At 41.1% G+C, this 19,850-nt stretch overlaps 1 protein-coding gene across 4 annotated transcripts in view; it reads right to left on the bottom strand.

Moving 5' to 3' along the window:
* CPT1A (carnitine palmitoyltransferase 1A) overlaps positions 1 to 19,850 on the bottom strand; it is a 386,602-nt gene that overhangs the window by 187,796 nt on the left and 178,956 nt on the right. For 2 of the 4 annotated variants that reach the window (XM_085644765.1, XM_085644764.1), the window contains exons 8-12: positions 18,664 to 18,771; positions 15,991 to 16,075; positions 7,875 to 8,070; positions 7,002 to 7,190; positions 4,249 to 4,354 (exon numbers count right to left, since the gene is read on the bottom strand). In XM_085644765.1, coding sequence (XP_085500891.1) covers positions 4,249 to 4,354; positions 7,002 to 7,190; positions 7,875 to 8,070; positions 15,991 to 16,075; positions 18,664 to 18,771 — 684 coding nt within the window. Of the gene's footprint in view, positions 1 to 4,248; positions 4,355 to 7,001; positions 7,191 to 7,874; positions 8,071 to 15,990; positions 16,076 to 16,730; positions 16,819 to 18,663; positions 18,772 to 19,850 lie in introns of all 4 variants that reach the window. The other 2 variants (XM_085644763.1, XM_085644762.1) reach the window with 1 other exon arrangement.

The raw sequence follows: 19,850 nt of genomic DNA, 5'->3' as shown, positions 1-19,850 counted from the left end.
GACTGCTGGGCAATCACCAAAACTCAGTCTCCACTCCGCGGGTGACTCATGATGACATCTGCTGCATTGGACACCCGCGAGAGATACTCGCCAGGAACAAAACCAAAAGGACCTACAGGCGCCCAGAAACACGGGACGGGGCACAATCCTGCTGCAGTCCAGGCCTGCTGCTTGGACTGACATGCATCATAGCTGGTACATCATACATATTACATCAGGGGTGCAGGGAAGATTAAAAAACATGCCCTGCTATACACACTCCTTTCTCTCTGATCGAGATTCTTGATAATTTGCCAATGTTTGGCCATACTGTTTGGGCGGATCCCTGCCAAAAATCTACCCCAAAAATGTTCTAGATGTTGAACTTGTTTTCCCATTATTATTTTTCAGCTAAGCAATATCGCCTTGTGTTCACTGCCCCCCCACGTATGCCGCATTCAGCACACAACAGGCCCTTATTATCATGAAAAGCTACATTGCCAGCAGCAGCAAACACTAACCCAGGCATGACTCACACTTACATTATCATGTGGAATGAAAGGGTCATGCACACACCCTCACGCTGATATTTGATCTACTCCTATATGAAATGCAGATTTGATCATGTGGCCCTCCTGCAGGAAACCCACCTGACACTCCCGGAATCTGATCTGCTCTGCAGTTGTTGGCATGGTCAAGTGTTTGCTGGCAGCTACTAATCCTATGCCAATCCTATGTACTGATCAGGGTGCGGGCGGGGACCCCTTTTGTTGCAGAGGTGGTGAAGGTAGACCCAGGTGAAATATGTACTTTTAAGATAATGCCTAAATAGGCTACAGCTAGTGCTGGGGGCGATATACGCTCTTAACTCAGATCAGGCGACATTTCTCCTCTCCATAGCCTATCTGCCACATAGCAAAGTGGAGCAAAACCCAATGGCTGATAGATGGTTTCAATGTCGTCCTCAACACTACACTGGTCGATCATCCCTCCCTGTCCCCCGTCACGCACAGCCTCCGTATCAAATGCTCGCGCATTGGGTGACTGGTTAAGCCACTGGTCACTAGTAGATATATGGAGCTCACATAACCCCACAACAAGAGTGTACTCGCATTACTCAGCACCCCATGGTCTGCACGTCCGACTCGACTACATAATAGGATCGCCAGCACTCTTTCCAACATTCGGTCAAATTGCATACCTCGGCCGCACACACTCAGATCATAATCCTCAAAAGTTGCAACTACAATGGGAAACAGCCCTACAGGTTATACAGGTTATGAGGGCTCCACAAATAACACTCATTTGAATGGGAATCCTTTAGTGACCATTAGGGGGCGATGTTTGGTAATCAACTGAAATATCTGTAAACATCTTAAAGATGCCACAGGAAAAATCGAACGCAAGCTCCTACGGTTGGAGACATGGTTATTGACAAGACCGGAGTGTGCACCTCAACGGGATGCAAAACACGAAGAAGTTGCTGCTCTCCTAGGTGCATATATTATGCTGCGCATTCCATCCGCACTCATGGGCATCGGGTGCAGTTCGCCTTCTAGCATGGCTTATATGTCGGGAGCAGGCACATAACCCTATTCATGCCCTGTGACATCATATGGAGCAGCTGTTACACATGCAGCATGAAATGCATGCTAAATTGACTCAACACTATAGAGCCCTATACGCCTCGACCACTACCTTTGACAACAAACATTTGGCAGCTTTTTTCTCTCAGATGTAGCTCCCTGTCATCGACCCAATGCAAAGCAAAGCATAGAGGAACCAATTTCACTTTTTGAAATTCATGAATCCGTCAGAGCTCTCGCACTGGGCAAGACCCCTAAACCCGACGGCCTACCCTCGGAGTTCTATTCCATAAAACATATTCGCACACATTAATACCGCAATTGCATGCACTATATAACGCTGTGCTCAGTGCTGCCCTGCCCCCCATTTCACTGCGTGACGCGCTGCTTGTCTCTCTGCCTAAGCCGGACAGGGAACCAACTGAGCTGGGATCCTATCGTCTGCTTGCCCTGTTAAACACAGATTATAAAATCCTAGCTAAGGTACTTGCTGGCTGCCTGGCTCTGCTGGTTCATGTTGACCAGAACAGCTTTATCCCATTTAGTAGCACTTTGTTAAACCTGAGGCGCTTCTTCAGGGTCACTACTTACTCCCCTCGGCAGTGGCCCCACTCCGGGTGTCTGGTTCTTGACCTCGAGAAGACCTCCGACTACCTGGAGTGGGACTTCCTTTTTGCTGTTCTGATCAAATATGAAATCGAGGGCAGGTTTCTTCGCTTGGTCCGCTTCCTATAAACAATGCCGACGGCCAGGGTGAGGACTGGCCCGTACATCTTCCATACCAATCCACCACGGGACCAGACAGGGATGCCCGCTGTCCCCACTATTCTTCACCCTGGTGTAGTCGAGCCGATCGCAGCGGCGATTCGTGAGCGGGGGTGCTGAATTGGGTATCCCCCCTGGGAGACGGTACGCACATAGTCTCACTATACGCGGACGATATTCTGATATACCTCAGAGATGCACGATCGATCCCAATTGCGCTAGCCCAAACGCTTACGGATTTTGCAGACCTAGACTGCGTGAAGCAGTTGCAATGGGTAGCAAGATGCCTGGCAGGATTTCAGTAATGCAACACTGCTGCTGTTTCCCCGCCCTGGTCGATGGCGGCCATAAACCAGCTATTTCACCCCGGTGCTAAATGCGGATCACCCGAGTTGCTACTTTTGGGGGTTGCATACCAATGCTTACGTGGGAGTGTCTATATTACGCGATCAACATTGCCATATGCACCAGCTCTGCCCCTGCAAGGCATGCCACGAGGCGGCGTCATTACATCAGTCGCGGAGCTGTCGGACTGGCTAGAGGCGGAAATTGAAAAGCTTGGCGATTTATATCAGGATGGTACCCTACACCCCTATGACACACTAACAGAAATAGATGACTTAGCTGCTGTCCAGTTTCTACCGTATAACACACTGCTTGCGGCCCTAGGTAACAAATGGTGGGACATGGCCATGGAACACACCACACAATTGACCATTTAGTATTTGCACGTCACCATATGGTTGGCTGATTCACTACGCAAACACACACAAAAGACTAATACCACTGAGGCAACACTGGGAAGTAGACAGACATCGCCCCTTCACTGATAAGGAATGGGCTGAGGTGCTAAGCAGCCCCACCTATACTCCTCGCAATGCTTGCTTCCGCCTCATCCAGCATTGCATAATTCAAAGAGCATACCTCACCCCTGCCAAAATAAACAGATTTTTCCACCACGCGAATGCAGCCATAGATTGGATTGGAGGAGAGTGGAAGTTTGACACACATTCATTTAGAATAAGATTAAAAAGGGAAAGTTGAAATATGGGAGAAAGTCGAGAATCAAACAGGTAAAGGCATTAAGGTGCCCTTGTCAGTTGTATGCTAACAGGTAGACAGACATGGTGGGCTAGCAAGAATTTTCACAAAGAAATATCATGTTTGTATAATATAAACTAAGCATGGAATCCAATTAAAAAGTTACAAACAGTTGCAACTAGAAATAATAAAAAGGATTCTTCTCTGAAAGAAATTATGTAATCTTTAAACCCTATTAAGGGCATAGAATTGAAAAGTTACGAATTTGATTGAAGCAATCACCAAGTAGGCAAATTCAAGGCGCAACAATTTGCAGAAAGAGGAAAAGACAGTCTCAAACTATAACAGATACATACAAATACTAGCTCAAGAAAATAAGAATTAGCTACAAATGTGTCATAACAAAAGACTTTAACCTTGTGTTCGATTTGTTAACATTTAGCCGTTATTAATTATTCTTTGCATTTAACAGCATTGCAAGGGTGTCCTACTCCTCCTTCTCAGTACTTATTTTAAAAAGTATAGAATAAGTGTTGCCGTTTAGTGCCAATTTAGATCACATAGATCAAATGTTAGGTCTCCTTTTTGCGCAGTTGGCATCATTGTTGAAGTCTAAGAAACCCAATTCAGTCCCTTTAAAACTCTCATAGAGGAATCGGTTCCAGTTGAAAATGCACAAAGGTCTGGTCGCTCTTTCGGACAATGTAACTTTAACAAATATCAGGAATATTTATATAATCATTCAGCGATCTCTTGATGGAGAGGCTACAATTACACAGTCATACAAATGTAGATACATCTCAAGTGGAAGTGTGACTTAGTTATACATTATTTGCCACCAATATAAAACAACATGCTGTTTTGCATGAAGACTAACCTCCCACAGATGTCCAACGATAGGGGCGTCTGCCCAGGCGTGTTCCATGTTCATGCCCATTTTACCGTTTTTGAAGGCTACGAAGCTAATTGATTTATCAAACCACCTAACAGAAAAACAAAGGATACACCAATTGTTTAGGTTCTTATAAAAACTGACGAAAAATCCCCTACTTATACACTTCCCATAAACTGTATCTATTTAAAGCAGGAGAAGGCGACCATAGGTTTCAACCACTGGCAATCACTTGGGGCTGCATCGTATTTTCACCACTGTGCAACTAGTCAGATTGGAAACACCATATGCAAATCAGACTTGGCCCACCTCGAGTGGTCTACAATGAGAATAAAAAAACTGTTACCTGGGTAGCTTGAAATCATTAAAGACCCACATGCTTTGCCTATTTGTTCCATCTAGTGGGTTGTCAGTTAAGGGCCACATATTAATCTGTAAAGTGTTTCTTGTGGATATCTTTTATGTTTGTGATCGTAGGTGGAGACATTTTTGGTTGAGTTTCAATTCTTGTGGAGGTAGGGTTTGTAACAGGTGAATTATAGTATCCCCAAACTGCAAATGTTATTAAATAACTGACTTTTAATGTATGGATAGTAATAGAGTCACATGCTTTGCAAAAGATGCACTTGTTTGTGTACATGGCAGGTTATAAACAAGAACAATGTGACATTAAGTTGAATGTAGTGTGTACCGTCTCCCTATGTATCTGGCCTTGAGCTGTGTAATTAAAGTTAAGTTTAGAAAATGTGTGTGCATCTGTGCGTGGCAACAGGTCACCATATATAGGGTGTCTAGTGACTTTGTATTCGAGTTTTCTCCAGATAACCCTGTAGTCGTCCTCAGAGTGACATAACTACATGTCCTTTGTTCTAGGGCAAACTCTCAACACTGTTGCACTAGGGGGGTCCATATCTGTTCATCTCCCTAAAAAGTATCGCTGCTCTTTCTCTGAAACCATCCTTCCCTGTTGACAACTACTTCAAATGAACAAATGATTTTGACCAGTTGTGATCAGTGTGATGTACACATTTGCCTGCCTGTGAAAACCTGGAAAGAGAATGATAAAGACTGAGGTGTGTTTCCTTTTGAGTGAAGTAGTTTGCACTTTGCTTCCCTGCAGTTCCAGGACTAACCCCATGGTTGAGAAATAATGGTCCTCTGGGAAAAAGACTTTGAACTTCAATTGCAGTTATAAACACCAGCAGTGCAGATAGGATTCTTGAGAACCGAATCTTGATGGTGGCTCTCTACGCAAGGGACTGGATGCAATACCTAGGCTTTTGGTAAACTGAACTTATGCGACCCAGAGGTAGAGGAAAAAAAAAAAGGGAGGGGCCCAAATGGCGAAGAGTAAGAAAAATGCAATGTTTTCATCTAAGTATCTCTCAGCACACAAGTTTTCGGTTATGAACATAGAGTTTCCCTATCTGGAATGATATTTAGGCTTGAAAACGTTCTGGAGATAGCGTCAGTCTTTTCTGTACAATATGAGTGAGGTTTTGATTTTTCAATGTAAACATCAATTTTTGTGATGCTGAACTTTCAACTTTCATCATTTTGGCTCCCACGAAGTCATGTCATTGTGCTAAGGTATTTCTGGGCCAAAAAGTCTTACGAAATGGATACCATTGTCTGTGTTGACTGCTACTTCAGTGTAACATTTTCGTTTACTCTTTCAAGCCTCAATGCTTTTCTGGTATTCCATACCCGTTGCTCTTAGTTGTATGCCGTCTAGTTTTATTTCTCCCTCGATGGTTCCTTTTACGGAAGAAACATAGGGCTTTTACGTCTTGGGATAGTAATTTTTAACATTAGCACAGCAGTAGTATTTGATATTGGTACAGTGTTCTCTCTTGTTAATAGCTGTGTGATGTATTATTTCAAATCGTGCATTTCATGATGCCTCCTCCTCTCCACAGTATTAGGTTTCAGCGACCACATCTAGGCTAGCAGATACAAACCACCATTCAAAGTCATGCCGTAAAGCACAAAATGTTTCGGTATCCCAAGGTCAATAGTGTTGGGCTTGAATTCTCATAAACAAACAAATCAAGTTGTCTCTTGATGGTCCCAAGGTAAGCAGCAAGGCTAATCCATCCATGGAAACCAGGAATGACACTAAACTGAAAACGCAAACAGAGGGTTTACCATAACACTAAGGTAGTTCAGCCTGAAGAAACCAGCCTCACCCACTGGCCATTGCCCAAAACACATAAGTGAACTACAACGTCGTGGTCCCGTCAATAATCATTAGTCCTACCAAACACCCGTTATCAACCTATGTGTAAAAGATGGAACACATGTCTGAGGCACTGAAGACACTGGTGGAGGACATAATTGAGTATTGTTATGGACACACTTACTGTTGATATCTGCAATGTAAGGTTTTACAGAAAAACAAGTTTCACTTTTCTATAAAAAAAGCCAAGATGCTGCAAGTATGTAAGCTATTTCAATCTTTACGATTTATGCTGCAATCTAATTCTGCACATAGTAAGCCTGCATGTCATTTCCAATGTTATCAAAATCTATAATATAGCTGCAGTGAACGCTTGTAGTAGCATTTGACCAGAGGTTTCAATGCATATTCGGATTCATTTTGCCATTGTGCACTGAAAATAAGGAAATACAGTGTCATAAGCTCTTCGCAGGATTCTACAGTTATGTTTCTATACACCACCTTGTCATTTCATCACATACTGATAAAGGGGCTACGGTATGGGACAAGAATAGCGCACCTATCATAACATTTGCCGTGCAGCAGAGATTTGGCATAGCTATCCAACGAGGTCCCAGGATGCTCCTTGTTGAACCCCTGTTCCGTGTCATCCAAAGTGACAAAGAAAGCAGCTCTTTCCACAGCATCCAAAGACTGCTTGTTCTTTCCATTTGCAAAATGGGCCTTACGAGCTTTTGCCCAGGGTATTCTGCAAATGAGAAGTAAGAATTGTCAGCAAATTTACATAACGGACCATTAGATGAAGACAACAAACACATAATACAATCTTTCCAATATACAATCTATATACGATATATATATTCTCTAATTTTACATATATCTTTATTTATACAAATATAGTTATAGTTTGTGATGCATTCCTAAGTGTTTTATGTTTTAATCTGTTACAGCGTGTGCCTTCATCGAGCACTCATACTTATGCTGAAGCCTAACCCTATAACACCTCGCCTCTTAAAGCCTGATGACAACACAAATGTCTTCTGCCAGACTTCCAGCCACAAACACATCTCCACCGAAACCATCCTTTCTTGAACTTTCGATCTTACTGCCATACAATTATCCGCCAACCATCAGGCTGAACATCCAATTCCAGCCCTGCATCCCACCCAGCTCACGCCACTTTCCCAGGCTTTTGAGATACACCCGTCTGAGATGTAACAAAAAGAACAATTCTGAACTTGAAAGTGTTCAATGCTTCTCTCTTCAAAGAGCACAAAAATAAGTACGACACTGGTGGGTTTATCGTAAATCTAATCCGAATGAAAGCATATTGCAACAAAACAAAGAAGTAAGGCGTAAGTAGCTGCAAAACAAAAAGATATAGTTGATTTCCCTACATCAGAGGTCAGCACAGTCTCAAACGTGCACTTACCGATCTCCTGCGGTGAGAGCTGCCAGATGCTCCTCTCCGGGTTGAGGCTCAGATTTATCTTCCAAAATTCTCTGCATTTGCTGTTCGATCTCCCGTGGCTTCAACAGGCGACCATCGTGGTACAACCAGACTTTGAAGTAACGTCCCTTGTGGTACACAACTATGTGCCTACTGTCTTTGATGTGCTGGATTATGTCTAGAATCGAAAGTCAGGTTTCAAAAAGATGTTTTAACAAACCCAGAGGAACCACATTCCTTGCTGCTTCTACCTAGTGATAACTACATGGTTTAAATACAGGAACCAAGTACATCATCGATGGGTTAACATATGTGTTATCAGACACATCACAAATACAGTGCCACTCTAGTACTCTACAACGAAATCACTACAAAATTCTACCTTTCATAATCCTATCCGGGTATAAAACTTGGATTTTTATTCTGTGCATCTACAGCAAAGATTTTAATAAAAGGAGGATTTCAATTTTACAAAAAATCGCGTACTTAAAGAGGTGCAAAAAAACTAAGAAGCGCCAATGACTACAAAAATGTGCTGCGGACAAGGCAGCACGCAGCCTAGTGTGTGAAGAATCACGGCACTCATATCAGGAGCTTAATTCTCCTAGGGTTCTTATACACAAAGTTTCTATACAATAGCAACATTTTGTTTACACCTTTTCTACTGACTTTTTTATAGTGTACAATCAGTATGTTGGAAATACCAGCAAAACATAATTGTAGTATTGTACGTCAGTTCATAGTATACGACAAGCAAGAAAAAAGAAAAAGGATAAAAGACGAGCATAGGACAAACTGCTGGTTTAATCTTTGAAACATTGTGTAAATAAATGGTCATGATCCCAAACATAGGAAATGGTGTGACCCTGACGCACAGGTAAAGCAGGGTCGAGGTATTGACAAATGGGGGGCTTGGAATAACCCACAGGTCCAGCATACTCTGAAAGTGTCTAACTGTGCGTGGTGTAGAGAAATTTGCAATTAATAATGCATGCATACCTGAAAACTCTTTCACCTTAGAAAGAAAATAGAAGAAAGGGGGGAAGCAACAACTGTATCTGAGCGACTGGAAAGCATCAGACAGTAGGGCATCAAGGGAGGGGAGTGACAATCGTGTGGGTTAGAGTCGTGTGGGTAAGAGTCATGTGGGGTGGGAGGATCGAAGAGTTGTGTTTCTAGGGTTTCTTGCCTATGTAACCCACGCGGTGTTGGTTATAATGCGTGAAACAGGGTGTGGGGTTAAACCACAGTGTGTGGCAGGGTATGTGACATGTGACACATGTTATGACCGTCTCAATTCAGGTAGGTGGAGCATTTTCCCTGGGTTCTTCCCCTATAGCAGCCCACAATCTATCACAGATCTCTGTTATCGGGCACTTGTGTAGGCCTTTTGTCTTCTCTATGTAGGGCCTTGCTTTCTGCTTGGGACCAACGTAAGACCACTGTCCACTATGCCGAGAGAGCAGGAGCGGGAAGTGATTTCCCTTTGCAGGTAATTGCTCCTTTAGCCAAACGGTGGCCATGGTCTAGGAAACGTGTCGCAACTCTGTGGTGGTTTGGTCGCTGGAAAATTGCAAATGCACAGGTTCCCCATGCAGGATGTAGGGGTATACCAGTACAAGTGGAAGACCTGGTTCCAGTAAGACGAGAGGAATGGGCAAGTCCAATGCATGTGATGGGAGTCAGTGTCTGTAGTGAAAGCAAGAGGCAGTAGCTTCCGGAAAAATCTTATTAATACTGGCAGGTGGGAGGTATGCCTAGTGCAAGATGAAGAACTAGGTCAGTTTAGACTTGGAATTTCAAGGAATTTGTATGTGGATAGTGCAGTGTTCAGGCCCATTATGTTTCACGTAAAACCCTTCCAAACTTGGTTTCCAAGATATCGTGAGGGTGTTGAATGGGTGTAGGAGGCGAGGTGTTCTGTAATTTATATAACCAGATGATGCAGTGTTGGCTATTACCTATAGTATACAGTGTTTAGGTCAGTCAATATATGGCTGGCTACTTGTCTACAACTGCCAATCTTGTGCCCATCTTGTGCGCAGGGTTTGGGATATAAGACCATGTGTTGAAAACTTGCCTACATGTAGTGTATATTGGTTTCGCAAAGATTGCATGAACTAAAGGAGACAGTACTGGAATAAGGCCCCCAGTATGTCCAACCCTGCTGCTGTATGATGCACTTCTGATCAAGGCCAACGTGTTGCTTCGAAAGGCCAAGGAGAGGAATACTAGGCATAGGAGGGGGGGGGGATGGATGTTCTTTTTGTGACCAGCCAAAACTTAACCAGGACCTGTAGAGCCCCCCAAAGCAATCTGGATGACACACTGGCAGACAAGGAACCCGAAAGAGCTAGGTTCAGTATTTTGGATAGCCACAACAACTTATCAATCGCCCCAGTCTCTTATAAAGGCACCCATGAAAGGCTTCTACCAACCATCGCTGCTGTTAAATAATACGCCTCGAAATTGGGGACCCCACCCCTTCCTGGTCCATTGGAAGTATCTGCGTGGCTAATGCCACTTTCTTGCAGCCCCAAGCCCATATCAGATCTCCCAGAAAAGCATCAGAGTTCCTGAAGAAACATCAGGTTAATTAATTTGGGATGTTGCCAAAATAGTACAGGAGCCTTGAGAGCATCACCATCTTGAGGATGGCAATAAGCTCTGTGACACTCTCTATCACTCCGAGTGTGAGAGTGATCCCCAGAATGTTATCTGGCTCCTGTGTGAGGAGACACTTCTCCAAATTCCCCTCACGCAAATTCTCATCATCGTGGTATATGTTTATCTCCAGGTATCGAAGAGCAGGTGTCCTCCCATTTAAGTATTTCATCTCCTAGTGAGGCTATTAGATGGAGAGGACAGCTGCGCAAGGGAAATAGTATAAACTTGCCTCTACTAACCTGAAGTGATGGGGCCCATCTGAATCTGTCAAATATCTGGCCTCTCACATCTAGGCCCAGCCGAGTCTCTCTGATAGAGGAGGGCATCGCACGCTTAAAGGGATATCATGTGGATGCCACCTGCGAGGGAAATGCTCCGTTCGTGTCCCACTAGTCGCATTTGGATTGCCAGTGGCTCCCTGGCAAAAGCGAAATGAAGGGGCAAGAGCAGGCAGCCTTGTCTGGTGCCTCTATCTACTACAAACAATTCAGTCATGCAGCCTTCCAGTCTGACTCTGGCAGAGCAGCTGTACTAAGCGTACAAAATTGTGTCCAAAACCAATTTTTACGAGGACCGCAAAAAGCTAGCTCCAATTAATCATTTTAAACGCTTTGTCGAGGCCCAGAATTAAAGATCCAAAATCAGGACATAACTTTGGAACAGCAGCCATGAGCCTGGAAAATCATCTAATATTGTTAGACATGCACCGGAAAAAAGTCATTGGGTTGGACCAAAAGTGTAGAACCTTATTTACGTGGTCCACCAAGACTTTGCTGAGTATTTTGTGGTCAGCATTGAGAATGGCAACTGCCCTATAAGACGCTGGAACAACCAGATCTTTCTGCAGCTTTAAGGTGGGGATTAAGAAGGCCTCTGTCAGCAATGGATGGTGAGTTCCCTTTCTAGAGACTCCCGGAACAGATGGTAATCGATAAATTGTTAGTATTGTGAGAATGTGATATACTTATAACATTAAACGCTTAATGTATGAATCCCATCGATAAACAACATGTGCTGAAAATCAACACTAGTAAAAAGAAGACACAAATGTATTCTACTTGTTAAAGCTATACATGCGACTACTAGATTTATCACAAAACAAATGGTTTTGTATTCAAGGCCAAGAGAAGTTTCTAATGTAAGTAGTAGCATGTCGACCAAAACAGTCAAGTTTTTTAACATTTAAACTGTCATCTAGTAAAAATTGAAAGATAAAATCAGCATACCTGCCTTTTCCCAAGTGTCATGAAAATAAATTAGTGATATCTATACAAATATATCTAATTAATTTTCTTTCAAACGTGAACTGCCTGCTCAATTTTGCATGTGTAATCATAACTCATGAATTCCATTGCATATCCACCTACACAAATAATAAATCATCATCTTTCAACAAAGCATATTTTGGACGGATTCTGCTAGTCTTAATTAGAATGCTCTATAAATTGTTTCTTTCATTTCGACCTGGCTTGAAATGAAACTTTGGGTCTCACAGATTATTCGAATCTCCTTTCTTCTCAGTTTTCTGAGGGGTCTCGGTCTCTTTGTTTTTTCTCTCTGGGGTGGGTTTCTCTTTATAGGATTCAGGAATTCTCAGATGCAGCACCTTAATACCATTGGGTTAGAGCACTCTAGAAGTCTCTTTTTTCATTATTTTTATTTTTCAAGGAATTTCAGTATTTTGCAATAAAACATGTCCACTGTCCCAAGATATTCCTAAAATATTTCAGAAACAGGAGGATTGGAATGCAAGTCTCAAGAAGGATCATGATGCCCCAGAAATTTTAAACATACTCCAAGGGCCAGTTAAAGGTTTGCTAGACAAGATCCTTACAAGGTCGTTAATAGCTCTAAAGTTTTTACACTAACGTCACTAAGAAATGAAAATCTGAAAAACGCAGCCGCTATGATTTGGATTACATGCTTTCATGGTTCTACAAGTAATGCTACAGTTCAATAAGAATGTCAATCAGTAATGTACAACTTAGGAAATCACAGTGAATCTCGAGATAAAAGACCTGAAGACTCAAAAAAAAAGTGGACACTGGATTGACTCGAGCAGGGAGTACCCAAAATGACTCGCGTAAAAGAACAATTAAATGCAGACACCATTGGCTTTCGTCCATTTAGGATAAAATTTGAAAACCTTCTTGCTCACAGGTGCATTTTTTCCTCACATCGCCTGAAAACCCCCAGTTAAAACTATTTTCATACACGTTCCTTGATCTGCTTATGCAATCTAATTAACTGCTTCTCCTTATCCTATGGGCATTATGCCACACAAAGTATCGACCCACTTCTCTCGGACCCTCTTTTCCATGCCTTGCTTTTTTGAACTCTCACAGTGATCTTATATGGCTGCTTGGGACATGTATGCGCTTTATACAACTTCTTAAATAAATACTACTCTCAATATCGATCCTTTGGGCCGTCCTATCTGTGTAGCATGTGAATTATCAGATTAAGAGTGGAGCAAGGGTAATCAGTAACAAGAAGTGGCAGAAGGATTGTGTATGAGACAGTGCACTGTACAGCCATTTTTGAGGAAAGCTGCTGTCTAGGTCTTCCCATGTATTTAACGATTTGACAGAAAAACGTGCCCAACAGTAGTTCACATAGGCTCAAACACAAGTAAAACAAAATAAAACAAAACATGCTCCTCAATTAAGTCCCAAAAACACAAAATAAATCTGGTCTATATTAAAGGAAGTTTTTCCATTTAGTAATTTGACTAAGAGCACACTCTTCTTAAAGAACAGAAATACTCACCAGTATCACGTAATTAGAAAACCCATACATTTGCAGATAATATGTGAAACACTGCCCACCATACAATTACAGAAGAGTAATTTCAAGACAAGGATTTAAAAGTATTCAAAGCATCATAATGAAAACTGCAAAAAGCAGGCACAGAGTGTAGCGCATGCAGGACAGGGCACAAATATGTTAGTTGTGGGAATGTGAAGCGATTTTCATGCATGCATGAAATGAGTTTAGCATATTCACCACAAAAATAGCTGTTGCTATAAAAAAAAATCTGTGAAATTATTTTCAATTCGCAAAAAAGATACTGTTATTTGTTTCAAATACAGTATAAACAAACTGCATTGTTTGTTGCATTGACAGAGGCGCCAATTCTTATAAAGCACACAGACCTACTGCAAAGAGGACTACTTTTATTTATTTTTTGGATAAAGGATTTTGAAAGAGTTTAAAGCCATCCTGGCCAGACAAACAAAGATTTTTGAAAAACATGATAAGCCATGGGGGCCTATCAGCAAGTTCGAAAATTGGCACACAGCCCTACCACAAGCTCTCTGTGTTTGCAAAACAAGGTGCACCTGGGAATACAGAAGAGCAGAATTTGCAAATACACATTACTAAAGTAGAAATTTGAGCCTTCACTCGCCTATAAACAAATAGGTGCGGCAAGAGCGTATACAGCCAATGACGGTTTAAAACATGTCAGGCAACAGGAACAAATTACTGAATTATTGCAGCTTTTGATCATCAATACTAAATGAGTACAACTGAATAAATGATCACCCATTTGCAATTTAAGCTAACATTTAGTCAACATGTCTGGAGGACAATTGCCGTTCTAATCCAACTCTTACAAATCAGACCTCTGGCGACTTTTCGGGCATTATGGATCTCCATATAATATCAAATAGATGCAGAACGATCTACAAGGTGATGCGAAAGAGTAGGATCCTAAACAGGTAAAGACACTGACCTAAGATGCAAAAGGAGGAAGACACATTCTCCCAAGTGAAAACACCACAAATAAATAGCCAACGCATACAGGACATCCCTGGTTGGCTGCCAATAATGATGATGTGATCAAAAGGCAATAATAACAAACCACGGAAACTCAGGGGAAAACATCTAGTGTTAACATTAGGTTACGGCCTCCATCTGCAAATATACAGCAACTCTATAGCAAAATGAGACACTAACGGCTAGCAACACAAAACCTTGTCTCCAGATAGCCCCTTCCCTGACGTCCAAGAAGAGAATCAAAGATCTGCCAAGGTACCCTCTCTAAAAAGCAGCTCACAGTAGGATGGAGGAATTTCAGGTCTTCAACTGAAAATCTACAGTAAAGGCAGGAGGGACCCCGAAGAAGTCCTTGAATCATCCGAAGAACTGGGTGATCTGAAAGAAATAGCCAAAACAAAATGACTTGGGCCTCAATACAAAGACATACAAAGAATGGAGCTGAGGACCATGTATTTAGTTCCAGAACCGAGATAAAAGATTAATAGCAGAGGGAGCACTTCGAGAAACTGTTATTATCAGAGTAAAGCCCCCACTTGCACGAATTAGTAGTCCTACAAATCTAAATACAAACAAAGCGGTGAATCCATAACGAGAGTGGGCTAGGGCAAGAGACTTACAAAGGAAAGAGAGATGTGTAACAGACACTATATCAAATACAAGTCAGATGAAGTTGATGCAACAGAAAGATACCCAATCTCTTGTTTTAGAGGTGTTTATTCTATCACTAAGAAACACTTCACCACCTTAAGCGCACTGAAGAATGTTTGTAAAATATTTTAGCCTACATATAAATGAAGAAGCCTGAAGATACTTAACTGGGTGGCGACTGCCCCCAAATCTGAGCCGGGTGGCATATCCTGAGAAGGATTGTTTTGTCAAATAGGTCTGGCGGGCCAGAAACATATCCTCTCTGTTCAGCCATGCGTCACAGAAATTTCACAGAAAAAGTGGTGTTCAATGCCATAAGGCAATAATGAAAAAAAAATATTGTAATGATCTTTTGTGCAACTAAAGGAAGTTGTCACTAAAATATATTCTGTGTTTTTGTTGAATAGAGAAATTTCAGAAAACATTTTCAAGAGATTCAGCTCGCTTTCAAGAGGGGTGTGTGTGATTAAAATGTGGTAGAAAAAGCATTTTTGCAATGCTACATTTGCATACCTTTACAAAACATTTGTGTAGTCGAAGTGTGGAAGCTTACTACAAACCGATGTACAGCCAAAGGTTTGTGGTGTTGTCTCGCTTCTTTTTGTAAGAAACTGACCTTCTACCTATTACTGGAGAGCACTAATGGAAAGAGTAAACAATCAGTAAAAGCAACTACCTCCTTCCCATACAAGCAGGCCACCGTCATTGGCAAAATATCACACCTATACCTATGCTGATCATTGAGCTATGAAACGTGCTGCACCATGATCTTGTAAAAACGGTGTGTTAAATCTATCACAGAATTGGGATCCGAAATGCACACTGAAAACAATGCAGATTTATCTTTTGGGAAAATAATTTACAAATAATTCACAGTGCATGAAAGCAATAGGTTTTATTAGGCAATTCCAAGGGCTGAATGTTTTCCCCTCATTGTGTACAAGTGTGTTAGAATTAAATATGGAGCCATAACATCAAAGACAGGACTATCAAACTGTACCTGTCTCAACTCCAGGAATACGACTAGTGTTGAACATACGTTCATATTGAGCAGAACACATTGGAATGGTATTTTGAGCCATAAGCTGAAAGGAAAAGTAACGAGTCAAAAACCCAAAAGTTATGGAAACCACAAAAAACGAATAAAAAGAAGAAACGGTAATACTTGAGAAAACAAACAAAATAATCCCAATAACCTTGAGAAACCAAAGGAGAAAAGTATGTTGAAATATGAAAACAGGCAACATTAAACATAACTTAAAGGGCCAACCACAGAGAACACGAGAAGTTCAATTATCTGCGTAATATTACCAGTTTGGCACACTCAGTGACTATTTTGAGATAATCATGAACATGCCTACTGTTAAATACAATGCTCAGCATTCCACATTGGGTTGTCTGACTAGCATGGCTGAAATTAAAATGAGAATTGACAAACCCCTTTTTAAGCTACCTCGATCCAAATACTTGGATCTGCTGCTACAAGTATTCAGAATGTTGACAATTACTGGAAAGAAGGCGGTCATATTTTGGTGGGCTACTATACGAGCTCCATATGGTTTTATGCCTCTCAGATCATCTTAGGCATCTTGCTCTTCTTCACCCCTTCATGTACATAAAGGTCCGTTTGAATGGAGAGGAATAAAAGGAACTGGTTCTTGAGCTGACACTCACAGGAAATATTCTGCAGATGTTTGGGCTTGCCAGTGTTCATGTCACTGAATTTACGGCCCCACTTACCTGTTTCTTCTCCTGGAATCCGAGAGGTGTTAAACATCTGTTCCCACTGAGACGAGCAAAGCGGAACAGTGGATCCCATCAGCAGAATCTACTCCACATGAAGAATTGTCCAAAACCATGTGCAGCAATTGGGTGTTTAGAGACATAATTAAGACATTCAAGGGGAAAAACATGACAAACATGCAGATTAAGTAAACAGAGATCAATCTGGGGATACTGGCTATACTATTTTTTATACTTGTGCCATCCTTTTCAGATTAAGCAGTCAGGTGTTCAAGACAACAGTGGAGCCACAGTGTGCTTTGTGAATCTTAGATATCAATAACTCCTTCCACCTATGAAGTTATTTAATAATACAACTTCATACACAGCTCATATTGTGGGGGTGTTTGCTTTGTTAAACAGAAAATGCCAAAATAGCTGCATCTGTGCTTTGTAAAAATTATGATTATGTTGGAAACAGCTGTTAGTATATTTCCAGTCTAAATAAATGCTTCTAAACTGCGCATACCATTCTGAAATATCTGATCCAATTACTTGCATTACTCTAATCATGTGCAGAGCAAAAGGCACGTCATTTCAGTTACACTTCAGTGCCATTTTAGATATTGAAAAGTGTCTCAACTTCAGCAGTAATACCCCTCTCAATGCCAATTTGATTTTTGCATGTTTGTACTATGCCAAACACATGCTATTTGTGAAACAGAGTACACCCCAAACAAGCGTCCTTTAATTTTCTTTCAAATGGGTCTATTTAGCACCCACAAAACTTGAAGGTAATAGGAGTCTGAGCCTGGCTATAGCAGTCACCATGATTGCAATGGAGATGGAAGAAGAACTAAAATCAGTGCAACTAAAATGGCTTCCAAATAAAATGAGTTTATATATATATATTGAAGAAAGTTTTTCTATGTTTAATTTTAGAAACAAACCTATGAAGCGCCATGGCAATGCCCCCAATCAGGCTTTAAATCACTCGTTTTTAAGTCACTCCACGCAGGGTGTATTGTATTTTCTTACAACAGATGAGTACTAATCAACCTGGTGTGCAGGGAGAACACCGATGTCACCAGACCATGGGTCTACTTTTAGTTTTATAGCTGTATATAGCAAATATCTGTAGGTTCCCAGGTGATATTTTAGGATTCAAACAAACAGCTTTTCCATTATAACTTATGATGTGTCCATATTCTATAGGGTCACATTTGAATTATCTCAAAAGGAAGCTTATCACAAAGACATTGGTCTTAAATCTCACTACACAAAACCCAAGTTCAGACCTGATGTGTTTGGACAAATGGAAGGGCCTCAGCCTATTTTCAGTGGACCTCATTAATTATCTCTCATCATTTTGATTTACATGAAACATTTCCCAACAAAATGTAAAATCCTTAACTTACTATAAGGTGGAAACATGTACACAACATGTGAGGTTTGTCCTGTACATGTGTTTAACAGCCTATTAGGAATAACCCTTTTTTCTAATCGCAGTTATATTTTTGGCCCCAGTGAACCTTTTTACCTGGTTATTGGATTTACTCACACTCTGGGCAGATTTTTTCAAGACTCAAGAGAGAAATCTCATCCGTCATATCTTCAGATTAAAATAAAATAGGCTATTCTTAACGTCTAGGATAGTTAGAAGTGGGCTGCGGGATATAATGCGTCAACTAAAAGAGCATAACTAATCTGTGTTTTATTGGAATTTTGCATAGATGTACACCAGAACAAAATCAGGAAGAATCTCATCAAGGCTCCCCGATACATTTAGATCGAAAAAATAGCCAAATGAAACCCCAATACGGTACCCTAAAAGTACATTTTAACACATAGAAAACACCCAACCAACAAAAACACAACCTGACACATTTTTGTTTTCAAGATCATTCCAATGTCGCTTGATGGGCCAGTTTAATTCAACCAAACTACCTACCGGTTTAATTTCCTCCCGATCAAGTTTTTTTCTGTAGAGGAGGATAGCATGAATAGCGTTGCCAGCTCTAGCTGCTTGAATTGTAGTTGGAATGACATATAGAAAGTCCTAAAAGCAAAATGAAGAATATGAATGTGAACAATCTGTAATACCCAAGTACATATCTTGGCTAGATACTATCAAATTGGAGACAGGCACCAATGTATACAAGTCACAAACCTCTGGAATGACATATTACTGCTATTCCGACTTTAAGACTGCCTGAAAACTGGCAAAGCTTTGATAGCAGCTCTTCAATGCCGTGCAAAGGCTAGAAGTGGTCTTGTAGGGATTTTATAAGCATTCTTCAAAGTTGTTAATATTGTATTTCACAAAACCTATTTCCTTTCTACCCTTTTCATTTCGCCTCCTTTTTTCAAGTTCTTTGAACTATTTTTGAAAGTATAAATAGATTTAATGTTAGAAGCAATACAGTCACTAGTTCCTGCTTGCATACTGTCATTATATCATCATTCATGGCAGAAAATATGCAGCCACAAATTCTAAGGTCACATATCAGATTGAATGTATGAGGTGACAAAAAGTCCAACGTAATTCTAGAGATCTATTGCAAATTGGAAATAAGTTCCGGTCTGGTCATGTGGTGCTACATCTAAAAAGAGAGACCATACAGATAAATATTTATTTATACTATGTTTAATCAATGTTGTTTTGTCTACTCATTGATACACCCTAGGTCCAGCAAGAGTCCGGTGACTTTATGTGCTGAAGCATAACCCTTGCTGCTGTGAGAAGATGCTAGAATGAATGTGCCAAACTGAGAGTGTAAAACGTAGGCTGTCATCTCTACATCTCCAAGTATTAAGATTTTCAGATCCCGGGGACTGTCAGAGGTCGCTATTAAAAATCAATGTGCCACTATGGCCAACGTAGTCTTGAAACGTTCACATAAATTGACTTAAGTTGTGCATCTATAACAGATTTTGTGGAAATGTCTTTTCCTTTAACTTGTGCAGAGGTATCAGTGTTTGTTGCTATAGCCCAGTGTTTCGCCAAGAGCATTCTGAAATACTTGTTGTTCAATTCTGTGCATCATGCCACCTTAGAATGCCAAAAGAAATGGGAAAAGTTCTATTTTCAAATGGACAATAAAACAAATCACATATGCCAGGATTATTATATACAAT

This window comes from Triturus cristatus, chromosome 3_1, assembly GCF_964204655.1.
Source record: "Triturus cristatus chromosome 3_1, aTriCri1.1, whole genome shotgun sequence".
In the NCBI taxonomy this organism is placed as follows: domain Eukaryota; kingdom Metazoa; phylum Chordata; class Amphibia; order Caudata; family Salamandridae; genus Triturus; species Triturus cristatus.
Note: the sequence above shows the minus strand (reverse complement) of the source record. Positions and strands in the feature narration are given on the sequence as shown.